General features: G+C 39.8%; 1 protein-coding gene across 1 annotated transcript; it reads left to right on the plus strand.

Annotated features, from left to right (window-relative positions):
• Positions 1-4,954: 4,954 nt before the first annotated feature.
• OR51G1 (olfactory receptor family 51 subfamily G member 1) lies at positions 4,955-5,920 on the plus strand. The gene has a single exon (XM_020892446.2). The coding sequence runs from the start codon at positions 4,955-4,957 to the stop codon at positions 5,918-5,920; it is 966 nt and encodes a 321-aa protein (XP_020748105.2).
• Positions 5,921-15,703: the final 9,783 nt, after the last annotated feature.

Below are 15,703 nucleotides of genomic sequence, written 5' to 3' on the forward strand. Positions count from 1 at the left end.
AAAGACTAAATACATGTATGTGTGTGTCTTAGTCACAGTCATGTCTGACTCTTCGTGACCCCATGGACTGTAGCCTGCCAGGTTCCTTTGTCCACGGGATTCTCCAGGCAAGAACACTGGAGTGGGTTGCCATGCCCTTCTCCAGGGGATTTTCCCAGCCCAGGGATTGAACCTAGGTCTCCTGCATTGCAGGCAGATTCCTTACTACTGAGGCACCTGGGAAGCACAGATACATGTGTGTGTATATATATATATATATACATATATATATATATATATACATATATATATATAACTGAATCACTTTTCTATATACCTGAAACTAACACAACATTGTTAAATCAACTGTACTTCAATATAAAATTAAAAACAATGTTAAAAAGACTGAAGTCTGATAAGGACTATCCTTTTCCCTACATGCAAACCGGATTACACTAGCAGTTGACTCTAAAACATGTGAGAATGCCTAATAGTATCAGGGTCTGTGTTTAAAAAAAATGAGAGAGAAGAGGTTCCTTTTTTTAGATATAAGGAAATAATCTCTCCAGACATTAACTCATATATCCTAGGTTGCTGGATATAAAGTATCAAAGATAAGGTTGGGATCAACTATATCTTTTATCTGAATCTGAATCAAAAGGTTATCTTGTGTAATACTGCTCTTCAATCAGAGCTAGTACTTTCTTACACAATTTCAGAAAATGAAATCTGTTAGTATAAACATTCTTTTGAATATATCCCTTGCCTACACACCAAGATTGGGGTTTCTCAGCCTCTCAGAGCCTCCATCTGTAGCCAAGTGCTTTGGGAATTCTTCAGGGAATTTTCAACCTCAGCTGAGGCCCCTAGGGAGAAGCTGCTGGGCTCTTCAAAAGAACCCTGAGTTTCAAGCAGGAAATCTTATAGTTGGGCTACCATTTTTCCTGAGTTCTGACTGGAAGTAACGCACCCCACCCACATTTCTCTCCAGCTGTTGCTGTTCAGGTATGTAATGCAAAAAAAAAAAAAAAAAAAAGATTACTGGGGCACGTAGAATCAGATACTGTACTCTCAATCTTGGTTACATCCAAATCCCCACATCAAATTAGTCAAAGAAGTTTTGAGAAGCGGATGGCCTGGGAATAGTCAGTCTTCACTTTGTCATTGTCTGTGACCCTGTAAAAGTCATCTTCATCGTCCATTTTAATTCTTGCTGCCTCTCATCTCTTTCCTGCTCATTAGGAATAGTAAAATAGTTCCTTTACCTTTAAATTTAAAATTACGATCTCTACTTTGCTTACCTTAAAACTGTACTATGATAATTAAATATTAAAATGAATTTGTTCATGCTCTGTAACACCAATGTTTAATGTAACACTTTACACTAATATGAGGTCATAATTGTCCTTGGGAGTAATTTTGCAGACTGTCACCAACACAGATGTTGATCATTGTAAATACCATTGTGTACAATTATATGAAGAATAAGAGAAAGAGGGAGTCAGATGTCATTGAAATCTGTTTAGCCCATCTCTTCTCTATTTCTGCTGCAGACTGCAGATGATAGATGATAGCCCTTTACACCAATAAATTAGAGCTGAAGGATGGTTCAAGGGTGTATGATGTTGTCTAGTGTCAGCTGACACTTCTCTGATCCATTAATCTGGAGGAAGTGGTGATAATAATTGGTGTGGGATACTATCGTTGCAACTTTTCATTAAGCAGGCAGAATGAAACTTCTCTGTCTGGAGATATAGGATGAAATAGATTGCTTCTACCTCTTCTATTTCTCAAACTCTGAAATCTCTCAATGTGGAATGGATGGAAACCAGCTTGACTGAGTCTGCTGGCTGAAAAGTCACATATATATTTAAATTCTTATTTGTATCTCTACTTAACATATGGAAAAATTTCCCTTCTTTATTATCATTCATTTTTAAGGTTTTGTTGAAACTTTTTTTCTTCCATCACTGTTCTCAGTGTTGGAGTCAGATTGCATTGTTGCCTGTGCCACCAACAGCATGCTATTCAAATCTTATGATATTCCCTTCTTCCTTCACAGCCCATCTTCTCTCCAAGTCTCCACTTTTCTCCTGCATTTCTCTTGTTTGCTAGAAGTGCCTCTTTATATCTTTTTTTGTTTTTTTCTCCTTTGGGATCATAAAACAACATTAATTTCAGTATTATATTAATTATTGCATTATTATCTGTTTTACTGCTTGTTTTGATTTGAAGTTTGAATGGCAAAATCTTGGCATGGACATCTTGTCTTTCTTTTTTCTCAGCCGTTCAATGCTTCTTCACTTTACTGATCAATAAAAGAAGCTTTTTAGAAAGAGTACCCTCAACTTTCCATCTCTCTTCCTTAATATATCCTACCTTCACCTATTATGTAGATTTTTTCCTGGAGGAAAATTGCAAGTAACATACATGTCTTACATATTCCTCCCCATTCACTGATAGTGTAAGCCTGTATAGTCTTTCTCCAATCTATGGAAATATTCTCTGAAAAAGCAATATGAACTCACCATAATAAGTGCAATACCTTTTAAAAAACCCACATCATACACCATCTCTTTTTCTTAGTCAACAGTAGTGACTTGACTTCAGTCACATTATACACTACTATTTTTATCCGATTTCTTTTCTCCCATCTCTGTCTCTTTTCTAGTTCTAACTTTATGTTCTACTCTCATTTAAAATAATTTCCAATATTATGAACAGAGCCTTGTCTTTTCTTCCACACTGCATCTCCTAGCAATTTTCTCCATTTTCTTGGGAGATATCCTATAATTTAAGCCTCCACTCAACCCAAAGATCACTACCTATAATACCCTCTAGGCAATCTTCCCAAGAATTTTTTTTTAAGTTAACATTCGGCATGTCCCAATTGAACTTAGTCCTCACAGAACACATTTCCTCACATCTGTCATGGGCACAGTTGAAATGGTTACCGATACATATATCTTGGTATAGTTTTGTTTTGTTTTTTGATTTTTTTTTCAATTATGTGACTTTTGTAAGACCTAAAGTAATAGTAGTCCTACTCCAGTACTAGTAGTGGTCCCACTACAGAAGTAGGAAATATGATGTAAGACAATAATGTAGACTCTGGAATACACTGTCAGAGTTTGAATTCCATCCTCAACCCTTACTTGCTCCATAAATTTACCCAGGTCACTTCATCTCTCTGGGCCATGGTTTTCTGACCTGTAATGTGCTGCTTAGAATAGAATCTATCTATTGCTCATGTGATCATTGTGAGAGTTGAATGGCATAATAAACACTAAGCACTTAGGAAGGTGACAGAAAGGTAACATATTAAACATGAGCTATTTTAACCTTTTTATGCATGTGATAAATAATATACTAGTCACACTACATTAAAATACGTAGAACCCATTAGAGTGTGGCTTACAATAAACATAACTGAATAAAAGTTCAGAAGGCAAAGGTAAAGGAGAGCCTGGTTTCAGGTATTATAGGACAGACCTAAACCTCTGTGTCATATTATCCAAACCCCAGAGGCAGAGCTCACTCTGAGAGCCTTAAGATTTACTTTCTTTAGGCTAGAGATTAGAGGCTTTTCCTGACTATTTCAGGTTTTTCTTTGTTATCACTATTTTAGAGCTGATGTTTCCCACCTCCATAACTCCATTTCTATATCTAGTCTCAGCTTAACCACCGTGATGACAGAAACACATGTCTCTCCTAATATCTCTCAGAACTAAGCCCTGAAGCATCCTGTCCTAGAAGTATTTGTTTTTTGAAGACTGCCTTTTCAGACATTTCTCAGTTCCAGACTTCAAATTTGCACATCGACATTTGCCTCCTCAGCCATCAAAGGCTTTTTTTTTTTTTCCATTTATTTTTATTAGTTGGAGGCTAATTACTTTACATCATTACAGTAGTTTTTGTCATACATTGAAATGAATTAGCCATGGATTTACATGTATTCCCCATCCCGGTCCCCCCTCCCACCTCCCTCTCCACCCGATCCCTCTGGGTCTTCCCAGTGCACCAGGCCTGAGCACTTGTCTCATGCATCCAACCTGGGCTGGTGATCTGTTTCACCCTAGATAATATACATCTTTCAATGCTGTTCTCTTGAAACATCCCACCCTCGCCTTCTCCCAGAGTCCACAAGTCTGTTCTATACATCTGAGTCTCTTTTTCTGTTTTGCATATAGGGTTATCGTTACCATCTTTCTAAATTCCATATATATGTGTTAGTATACTGTAATGGTCTTTATCTTTCTGGCTTACTTCGCTCTGTATAATGGGCTCCACTTTCATCCATCTCATTAGAACTGATTCAAATGAATTCTTTTTCATGGCTGAGTAATATTCCATGGTGTATATGTACCACAGCTTCCTCAAAGGCTTTTATGTAAATTCAGGAAAGGGATCCCTCTGGTCACAAGTTACAAGCTTAAGCAGTCCAACAAATATTTACTCAATGCTTCCCCTGCGTTCCCCTGAAGGCCAGTACTGTGGAATGAAAGACAATCCCCAGCCAGATTATAAATACGTTTGAAGGCTCTTGATCTGCAGCTGATTCTAGAAGACAATTATGCACAATGGTTGTGTATAGTACCAGTTCCACATATAGATGCTGCAGCTTTAAATGCTTTGCTGATTGAATTGGAGATTTATTTTTTTTCAGGGAGGAACATATGGAAGAGGTGCCATCTGAGGTGACCTCATTAAACTGCTGAGAGTCCAATACAGATGAACATATCACCATAAGCCTAAATCACACAGCATCCATGAGCTATAGAAATCACCTATGACAATCACCTTCCTAGACCCTCCAGAAAAGGCTAATAGATCAGGTGCCCCAATTCTTTGATGATTCATCTATAAATCCTTCCTGGTTCACTGACCCCAAGACAGGTGAGTGAGCATTCAGCCCTGTTATTCTCCAGAAATCCCATTCTATATTGCAGGTTGGTGAATTCAAGGTTATAAAGCCATGAGAATCCTTTATAACAGCAGCCTCCAGAAAGCCACTTTCTTCCTGACGGGCTTCCAAGGTCTGGAAGATCTCCACGGCTGGATCTCTATTCCCTTCTGCTTCATCTATTTGACAGTTATCACAGGCAACCTTACCATCATCCATGTCATCCATACGGATGTCACCCTCCATGAACCCATGTACTATTTCTTGGCCATGCTGGCCCTCACAGACCTGGGCCTTTGCCTTTCTACACTGCCCACGGTGATAGGCATCTTCTGGTTTGATGCCAGGGAAATTGGTATCCCTGCCTGCTTCACTCAGCTCTTCTTCATCCATACTTTGTCCCTAGTGGAGTCTTCGGTCCTGTTATCCATGTCCATTGACCGCTATGTGGCCATCTGCCACCCTCTGCGTTATTCCACAATCTTGACACCTGCACGTATCATCAGGATGGGGCTGAGTTCAGTGTTCAGAAGTGCGCTGCTCATCCTTCCCCTGCCATTCCTCCTTAAGCGCTTCCAATACTGCCACTCGCATGTGCTGGCCCACGCCTACTGTCTACACCTAGAGATCATGAAGCTGGCCTGTTCTAGCATCATCGTCAATCACATCTATGGGCTCTTTGTCGTGGCCTGCACTGTTGGTGTGGACTCACTGCTCATCTTCCTCTCGTACGCCCTTATCCTCCGCACCGTCTTAAGCATCGCCTCCCACCATGAGCGCCTTCGGGCCCTCAACACCTGTGTCTCTCATACCTGCGCTGTGCTCCTCTTCTACATTCCCATGATTGGCTTGTCTCTTGTGCACCGCTTCGGTGAGCATCTGCCCCGCACTGTACACCTCCTCATGTCATATGTGTATCTGCTGGTCCCACCACTCATGAACCCCATTGTCTACAGCATCAAGACCAAGCAAATCCGCCAACGCATTGTTAAGAAGTTTGAGTTTATAAAATCACTCAGGGGTTTTCGGCAGGATTAGTTTAGAGAAAGAGAAGTTCGGGGCATAAAGCCCATAGCTATTTTTTATTTCAGCTGTCCCTGTTGCTCAGACCATAAAGGATCTGCCTGCAATGCAGGAGACCTGAGTTTGATACCTGGGATCAGGAAGATCCCCTGGAGAAGGGAATGACAATCCACTCCAGTATTCTTCCTGGAGAATCCCATGGACCAAGAATCCTGGCACGCTATAGTCCATAGGGTCACAAAGAGTTGGACATGACTGAGTGGCTAAAACTACTACTACTAGGGAAAAGTGACGAACTTCCAGTTATCAACAAAAAGGAAATAAATAGGCAATATACCACATGTGTGCCCTTGGGAAAATTACTCAATTTCTCTGTTCTTTAGTTTCCTCAATTGCAGAGTGAAAATTTAAATAATTATAATACCTTCCTTATAGGAATATTGTGAAGATCAAATGAGATCATTCATGAAACTCTGTAACACAGTGCCTGAAGCGTTATCAATTCTCAACAAATATTGCCTGCTATTACTTGGAAAATCAAGAGAGTACACAAATTTCATCTTACATTCCTCCAGTCAGTGGAATTTGATCAGAGATTTATAATTTATATTTGCATTTTGGTTAATTTATGTTGCTTTATCATAATTATCACTTCTATTCATTTGCAACAGCCTTGCAGATACCCATACCTATGCCTGAATTAATAACTTTTCATGAGGCTTCTTCCTAAGTACACCCCCACAAAGTTAAGAAAAAGAAGACACTCTAGGAGCTTGAGGTAGGTTCTCCAGTTAGAAAAACATCAGAACAATAATCATAGTTGAGCCTTTCTAAAGGTAGTTAAGGTTTAGGGTAATCATTCATCATCTGAATAACTGGTCAAGGGATTTAGTTTCTTTCTTCAGTTATCCTGTTATTACAGAGGTGAAAAGTGAGAGAAACACATGCATATTTTATGCTTTTTGCAAGATGCTTTTCTCATGTCAATGTCTAGCTTAAAAACAACACACACACACACAATACACACAGAACTACAAAAAAGTTTTAATATATATGGATTGAATAAATCAACACATGAAGGAATCAGTGAGTGAATTAATCAAAACAGCTTCATCTTTCTTGATAAGACTATTTCTTAAAGAGATTGTTTTTCTTCATTTTGTATGCTTCAGTTCGATTTTTATCTCTTTCTTGTAATATTGGGAAAGATATAAAGCAATCAACTGCCAGAAAACTGAAAAAAATTCATGTTGATATATGGCAGAAACCAACACAATATTGTAAAACAATTATCCTCCAATTAAAAAGAAATAATTCAAAAAAAAGTCTGTGCTGTGAACTTAATACTTGAGCTCCCATGTGTGCATGCTAAGTTACACTCTTTGCAACCCATGGACTGTAGCCCTCCAGGTTGCTCTGTCCATGAGATTCTCCAGACAAGAATACTGGAGTGGGTTGCCATGCCCTCCTTCAGGGGATCTTCCAACCCAGGGATTGAACCCATGTCTTTTATGTCTCCTACACTGGCAAGCAGGTTCTTTACCACTAGTTCTACCTTGGAGGCCCCTTTTGTGTTCCTGCCCCCTACCCTCAAAATTCATATTATGAAGGCTAATCTCCAATGTGATGGTATTTTGAGATGGGGTCTTTGGAAGGAAGTTGCCTCATGAGAGTAGAGGTCTCAAGAATAAGATTAGCACCCTTACAAGAAGAGACATAAGAGAGATGATCTCTCTCTACCATGTGAAGACACAGAGAGAGGAAAACTGCACATCCAGAACAAGAACCCTTAGCAAGAACCCAGTCAGCCCACACCTTGGTCTTGGACTTCTCAGCCTCCTGAATTTTGAAAAATAAATGTTTGTTTTTTAAACCCAGTCTGTTACAACAGCCCAAATAGAGTGAGTCCAAATTCTAGGACTATAAAGGAGATAATAATCACATAGTAACACACACCAAGAATTGATGAGAAAAACAAACCTCAGAGTAATTAGGGTGCTCAGAATTGGGCAGAAAATGTGTTCTGAAGGAGTACTAATAATGTTCATGATAGTAATGACAGACTGTTGCATATGTATATGAGCTAATAGATCTAAGATTTCTCTTCAGAGCCAAAAGCAGGGAGTCTTCCATGACTGGCAGAACATAACCCTTGTCTTTTATTTTAATGGTCATTCCAGAGAAATTATATGCCTGGACATGAACTTGAGCAAACTCCAGGAGATAGTGAAGGACAAAGGAGCCTGGCATGCTGCAGCCCATGCAGTGTCAGAGTCAGACAAAACTTAATAACTGAGTAACATCAGCAACTTGTCATCCCCATCTTTTCTTTTTCCTAAGCAATTCAATGATGTTATACATTTTTAAGTATGAGTATCACTTTTGTGAACCCATGTATCAATTATTGACTCTGTTGGCATTCCTGGAATTGGGTTTGGCCTTTTCTACTCTCCTTAGTGCCCTGGCTATTATGGTTGAATCTGTGTTATGTTGTTATAGATGCCCACTTCACTCAGCAGTTCTTCATTTATCGTTTCTCCTTCTGGGAGTCTTCAGTCCTCACCACAACCTTAGCTACTGGATGTCATTTCTCATTCACTGAGATGGACCTCCTTGTTTATTGTTTCCAGAGTCCAATAGGTAGACTCTGGGGCCAGGAACCTGACTCTCATCCTCTCCCTGCCCTTCTTCCTAAGATGCTGTATGCACTAGGATAACACAAACCTGACATGTTCAGGTATAACTGTCACCTACATTTATGGCCTAAAGGCACTGGATTCAGGTTTAAGCATGGATACTGTCCACTGCTCACCTCCTACAGCCTCATATTGCATATGTGGTCAGCATGACAGTACCTCAGTGATCACTCTTGGTGTTGCACATTCTATGCTTTAGACAAGTGTATAGTGATGTGTGTCTGTTATTATTGTACCATACAATGTATTTTCACTGTTCTACAATTCCCCTGTACTCTGCCTATTCAAATCTCTCCCCAAACCCATCCTCTGGAAACTACTGAGCTTTTTACTGTCTCTGTAGCTTTGCCTTATCTGGAATATCATATATTTGGAATCATATAGCATGTAGCCTTTCCAGATTGACTTCTTTCACATAATACTGTGCATTTAAATATTCTACATGTTTTCACGATTTGACAACTCTTTTCCTGTTTGCTTGTTTGTTTGTTTGTACTCTATTTTTTTAATCAGAGTGTAGTTACTTTACAATGCTGTTAGTTTCTGCTGTATAATAAAGTGAAGCAGCTATATGTACAAATATACCCCTCCTTCTTGGACCTCCCTCCTCCCGCATCCCCTCCGTCGTGGTCACCACAGAGCCCAGAGCTGAGTTCCCTGTGTTATGAATCAGGTTCCTGCTAGCTGTCTATTTCACACATAGTAGTGTATTAGGTGGAGAAGGAAATGGCAACCCACTCCAGTGTTCTTGCCTAGAGAATCCCGTGGACAGAGGAGCCTGGTGGGCTGCTGTCCATGGGGTCACACAGAGTCGGACACGACTGAAGCGACTTAGCATGCATGCATGCATTGGAGAAGGAAATGGCAACCCACTCCAGTATTCTTGCCTGGAGAATTCCAGGGACAGAGGAGCCTGGTGGGCTGCCGTCTATGGGGTCGTCACAAAGAGTCGGACACGACTGAAGCGACTTAGCGGCAGCAGCAGCAGCAGTGTATTAGGGCTTCCCCGGTGGTTTAGAGGTTAAAGCGTCTGCCCGCAATGCGGGAGACCGGAAGGCAATGGCAACCCACTCCAGTTCTCTTGCCTGGAGAATCCCATGGACAGAGGAGCCTGGTGGGCTGCAGTCCATGGTGTTGCAGAGTCAGACACGACTGAGCGACTTCATTTCACTTCAGTGTGTATATGCCAATCTCCCAATTCACCTCACTCCCCTTCCCCAACCCCGCTGTATTCACGTGTCTATTCTCAATATCTGCATAACTATTCCTACATTTGCTGCATATACCACAGTTTATCCATTTACCTCCTCAGCAACATTTTGCTTGCTTTCAAGTTTTGGATCTTATGCTAAGAGTACCTTTAGTCAAACTATATTCCGAAGTCATTGTACCATTTTTGCATTCCCACCAATGACATATGACAGTTCTTGTTGTTCTGCATCTTTACCAGCCTTTAGTGTTGTCACTGTTTCGGATTTGGCCATTGAAATAGGTACTCAGTGGTGTATCATTGTTTTAATTTTAATTTCCCTGATAATATATGATATGGAGAACCTTATCATATGCTAATCTGCTTTCTAAATGTTTTCTTTGGTGAAGTGCCTATTAAGATCTTTGACCCATTTTTTAATCTCATTGCTTATTTTCTCATTGTTCAATAACAACAACTAAAAAAAAATTTTTAAAAACACTCATTTGGCATGAGTTTGTCTCAGTCCAATAATATTCCCCTTAGGTACCCTGAAATTTCTCTTAAGTTCTGTCTCACCTCAAGGTAGCATCTTTGGATACAAAATGTTTACCTGGCTCTTCTCTTTTCTCTCTACCTCCCCCAACTCCACATACTTTTCTGGACTAGAAAATATGAGCTTTTGTTTTGTCTCTCAGCACATCATATTCTGTGTCTCCTTTGCAGAAGCTAAATAACTGAGATTTTACAGCAGACAGCATTGTCTTCCCTATACTATGATCAACCTCCATGTTCCCTCTAATCAAAGCTTTGAAAGATTAATCTAGTCCTTCTCTCTCCCTATCTCTCTCCCCTTATCTCTTTCTTTCTCTCCATAACATCTTAGATGCAGACCTGTTTTCTGCCAATATGCATCCATTAATAATACTATCTCTGTCTTCTCAGTGCTTGGACTCAGAGGTTATAAACAAATATTACTTGTGTATAGGGGAGCATCATTTCTGTTCTAAAATATTTTTTAACTAAATGAAAAAAATGAGTGGTAGGATGTATGCCCAAACAAGTACTACGGAATGAATTGTATCCTCTGTCCATAACTTACATGTTGAAGTCCCAATCCCCAGTACCTCAAAATGTAATTGTATTCAAGGGCAAGGTCTTTAAAAAAGTAATTAAGTTAAAATGAGATCTTCAGGGTGGTCCTTAACCCAATATGCCTGGTGCCCTTACAAGAAAAGGAAGAGACAAAAAGGATTTTCACATCCACAGAAGAAGTCAAGCGAGGACACAGAGAGAGATGTCACTTGCAAATGGAAAGAATAAGAAGAAACCACATCTGCTGCCACCTTGATCTCGGATTTTTAACCTCCAGAATTGTGACAATATGAATTGCTGATTTTAAAACCACTCAGTCTGGTCTTTTCATATGGCAGTTTGGGAAACTAAAACAAAAGGTATAACTGTGTTTTGGAATAAATTCCATGTTAAAAGTGGAGATGGATTTTGAATTACAGAAAGAATAGAAAAATTTGGAATCAGTGTTGAAATCAAGTCATAAAAACAAGGATATATGAAATTCCTAAACCTCTTTGGTTGTCATAAATGTCCATTTCTAACTCTGTAAAACAGAGGGGAGGCCCAGAAATCTACATTTTAGCAAGCATCACATGTAATTCAGATCCTGATTATCTGGAGATTATAATTTGAAAAACACTGCTTCATGACATTCAAAATATGTCAACAATGTAGTTGATGAAAAACTAATGGAATGTGGCCACAAGAAAAATCCTGTCATATTCCAAAAGGACCTGACAGGCCAATGAATTGGAATAGTGCCCTATAATTGGTTTGGGGATTCTGGGGCAGTCCTTAATGTTTATAACTTGGTAGTCCCCAAAGAGATCCAACGTGTGGATGCTAATTAGGTGGGTAATAAAAACACTGAAATGACCCTCCATTCTTCTCTCTAAATGTCTTCTCTATCAGCTTTTAAGAGTCCCAAATAGATGATTAACTCTTCGCAACCCTATACTAACACATAGAATTCTTCTTCATGTTTAACCACCCTTTGCAGAAACTCATGTTCCCACAAAGCTACCAGAATAGACTAGTTTCTCCAATTAGCTCCTTGATGTCTAGGAACAAGAGAGAACTTAGAGTGATTCAGAGGCAGGAAGAGGAGATGGAGTCCCTGAGCATGGGCAGGAGTCAGGAGCATATGGGGTTACCTGGGACCCCAAGAATAAGTATCAACACAATTGTAATATTTCCAAGAACTTACCCAGACTTCTTTCTTCCCCTTTGGTGATAGAAAAAGCATTCAGTTGAAAGATATATGCACCCAAATATTCATTGCAGCACTATTTACAATAGTCAGCACATGGAAGCAATCTAAATGTCCATCAACAGAAGAATGGATAAAAAAGATGTGATACATATATACAATGGAATATTGCTGAACAATAAAAGGGATGAAATAGTGTTATTTGCATAGACGTGGATGACCTAGAGACTGACACAGCAAAGTCAGTCAGAAAGAGAAACACAGATATTGTATATTATCACTTATATGAGGAATCTAGAAAAATGATACAGATCAACTTATTTGCTAAGAAAAAATAGAGACACAGACATAGAAAACAAACATATGGATACCAATGAGGGGAAGGAGAAGATAGGATGAAATGGGAAATTGGGATTGATAGCTATGCACTGCTATGTATAAAATAGGTAACTAGTGAGAAACTACTGTAGAGCACAGGGAACTCTACCCGATGCTCTGTGGTGACTTAAATAGGAACAAAATTTAAAAAATAGTGGGGTGTGTGTGTGTGTAGCTGATTCACTCTGCTGTACAGCATAAACTAACACATTGTAAAGTAACTATACTCCAATAAAAATTAACCAAAAATAGAATAAATAAAAATAAAAAGCCCCATTTAATGTTACATATGGTTTTATATTTACCCACATGCATACTCATATACAAAAAAATTTTCATGACCCAGATAACCACGATATGTGTGATCACTCACTTAGAGCCAGACATCCTGGAATGTGAAGTCAAGTGGGCCTTAGGAAGCATCACTATGAACAAAGCTAGCAGAGGTGATGGAATGCCAGTTGAGCTATTTCAAATCCTAAAAGATGATGCTGTTAAAGTGCTGCACTCAATATGCCAGCAAATTTGGAAAACTCAACAGTGGCCACAGGACTGGAAAAGGTCAGTTTTCATTCCAATCCCAAAGAAAGGTCCAATGCCAAAGAATGTTCAAACTACAGCACAATTGCACTCATCTCATATGCTAGCAAAGTAATGCTCAAAATCCTCCATACCAGACTTCAGCAATATGTGAACCATAAACTTCCAGATGTTCAAGCTGGATTTAGAAAAGCAGAGGAACCAGAGATCAAATTGCCAACATCTGTTGGATCATGAAAAAAACAAGAGAATTCCAGAAAAACATCTACTTCTACTTTATTGACTATGCCAAAGCCTTTGACTGTGTGGATCACAACAAACTGTTGAAATTCTTCAAGAGATGGTAATACCAGACCACCTTGCCTGCCTCTTGAGAAATCTGTATGCAGGTCAAGAAGCAACAGTTAGAACTGGACATGGAACAACAGACTGGTTCCAAATTGGGAAAGGAGTATGTCAAGGTTGTATATTGTCACCCTGCTTATTTAACTTGTATGCAGAGTACATCATGTGAAATGCCAGGCTGGATGAAGCACAAGCTGGAATCAAGATTGCTGGGAGAAATATCAATAACTTCAGATATGCAGATGACACCACCCTTATGGCAGAAATTTAAGAACTAAAGAGCCTCTTGATAAAAAGAGAAGAGTGAAAAAGTTGGCTTAAAACTCAACATTCAGGAAAATAAATCATGGCATCTGGTCCCATCACTTCATGGCATATAGATGGGGAAACAATGGAAACAGTGAGAGACTTTATTTTCTTGGGCTCCAAAATCACTGTAGATGGTAACTGCAGCCATGAAATTAAAAGACTCTTGCTCCTTGGAAGAAAAGCTATGATCAACTAGACAGCATATTAAAAAGCAGAGACATTACTTTGCCAACAAAGGTCCATCTAGTCAAAGCTATGTTTTTTCCAGTAGTCATGTATGGATGTGAGAGTTGGAGTATAAAGAAAGCTGAGTGCCAAAGAATTGATGCTTTTGAACTGTGGTGTTGGAGAAGACTCTTGAGAGTCCCTTGGACTGCAAGGAGATCCAACCAGTCAATCCTAAAGGAAATCAACCCTGAATATTCATTGGAAGGACTGATGCTGAAGCTGAAACTCCAATACTTTGGCCACCTGATACGAAGAACTGACTCATTTAAAAAGACCAAGATCTGGGAAAGATCGAAGGCAGGAGGAGAAGGGGATAACAGAGGATAAGACAGTTGTATGGCATCACTGACTTGATGCACATGAGTTTGAGTAAGCTCTGGGAGTTGGTGATGGACAGGGAGATCTGGTGTGCTGAAGTCCATGACATGACTGAGTGACTGAAATAAACTAAAGATGCACGTTCTCACATTTGTTGTGCATAACTTATAGTTAGGATATGTCATTAACAAGACACTGTCATCTACACCCACTGTGCTTATGTGAAGTTGTGAGGGTTGTTCAAGATTTTCACCAGGTCTTTAAAATTACAGTGCATAATATCCTCTGGGCTTCCCATCTAGATAGCTCACGGGGACACTCTCTTCTCTCTTTCTCTATCCCTAGGGTATGTGATAATGAGGGCTAGGGAGCCAATCCTAGTAGGAAATAGATTAAATATCCTTAAGAGGTTTGCAATGGGGCTCTCAGGCAGTTTCATAAAATCAGGAAGTTAAGCATCCACCCTCCAGTGTCACCATGTCCCCAGATCTTTGTGTTCTATGGTAAGACCTGGAGCTTCTGGATCCAGCCTGGGTATGTAAGGAGTCAATATAGTGAGCAGGTGTTTGGTGCCGAACTGTAGAACCAAGAAGAGGCCCCCAAAGTCAGCCTGAGCTTTGGAGACATAGACGAGGGAAGGGACTGAAAGTGACAGGAAAGGCTGCGGAGGGTGCCTGCCCAAGGAGGTGACTGCCGCCATCAGATCTTGCTGACTTAGTAGGCAACCTCAGATCTGGGTTTAGCCTTACAACAGCTCTCTCATATCTGCTTAGTTCCTTAGTTTCCTGCTCAGAGAGTTGGGTCACATGTAGTAACAGTAGGAATATTGCTGAGATCTGGGGAGACTGGTGAGTTAAATAAGCGAAACTGAGGTATAGGATGTAGGAGTTGAGGAATGAGGGAATGAGATGAGTTAAGTTACTGTTGGTTCCATATCTACCTCTTAGCCTCAACACAGGGTTACAAGAGTCAGAGGTTATTTCCAAGAAGCAAAGAGTGGTAAGAAATAATGCGATCCTCTGGAAAAAAGCTAGACTGTGATATAAAAGGACATTTCCTGGAATGCCCACAGCTTATGACTAATGGAATTAGAAGTGATCACTGCAATTGTTTAAGTCCCTCTAGGAATGATCTCCAAGCAGAACAACTGGGGCAGAATGGCCATCTGTTAAATCTGCCACCCACCTCTACCCTGGACAACTGACTTTTGTTGGGTCAGGAACAATGAAATTCTCGGCAAACCTGAGGATGAATACTCTAAAAATACTTTAACTAAGAAGAGCTTAGCATGGTCATCTTATTGAAATCTCTTCAGCCAATCTTTTCCAAGCAGAGATCTCCTGGCTTAATTATTCTGAATTTCCTTTTATGTCCAAGTTCCCTGCTTCCTTTTTTCCCTCATAAATCCTCTTTCTGATTCCTGTCCTGCTCTGCTCCCTTAAATTCTGAAGTACAAGCGTTGATTCCAAAGAATCTATCTTGACTAAATGGAGGTAGGCACCTAGACCTTT

The sequence above is a fragment of the Odocoileus virginianus genome, unplaced genomic scaffold (assembly GCF_023699985.2).
Source record: "Odocoileus virginianus isolate 20LAN1187 ecotype Illinois unplaced genomic scaffold, Ovbor_1.2 Unplaced_Contig_30, whole genome shotgun sequence".
Classification (NCBI taxonomy): Eukaryota; Metazoa; Chordata; class Mammalia; order Artiodactyla; family Cervidae; genus Odocoileus; species Odocoileus virginianus.

Coding starts and splice junctions, on each gene's coding strand:
- OR51G1 (XM_020892446.2), top strand. CDS start 4,955: ATGAGAATCCTTTATAACAGCAGCCTCCAGAAAGCCACTTTCTTCCTG.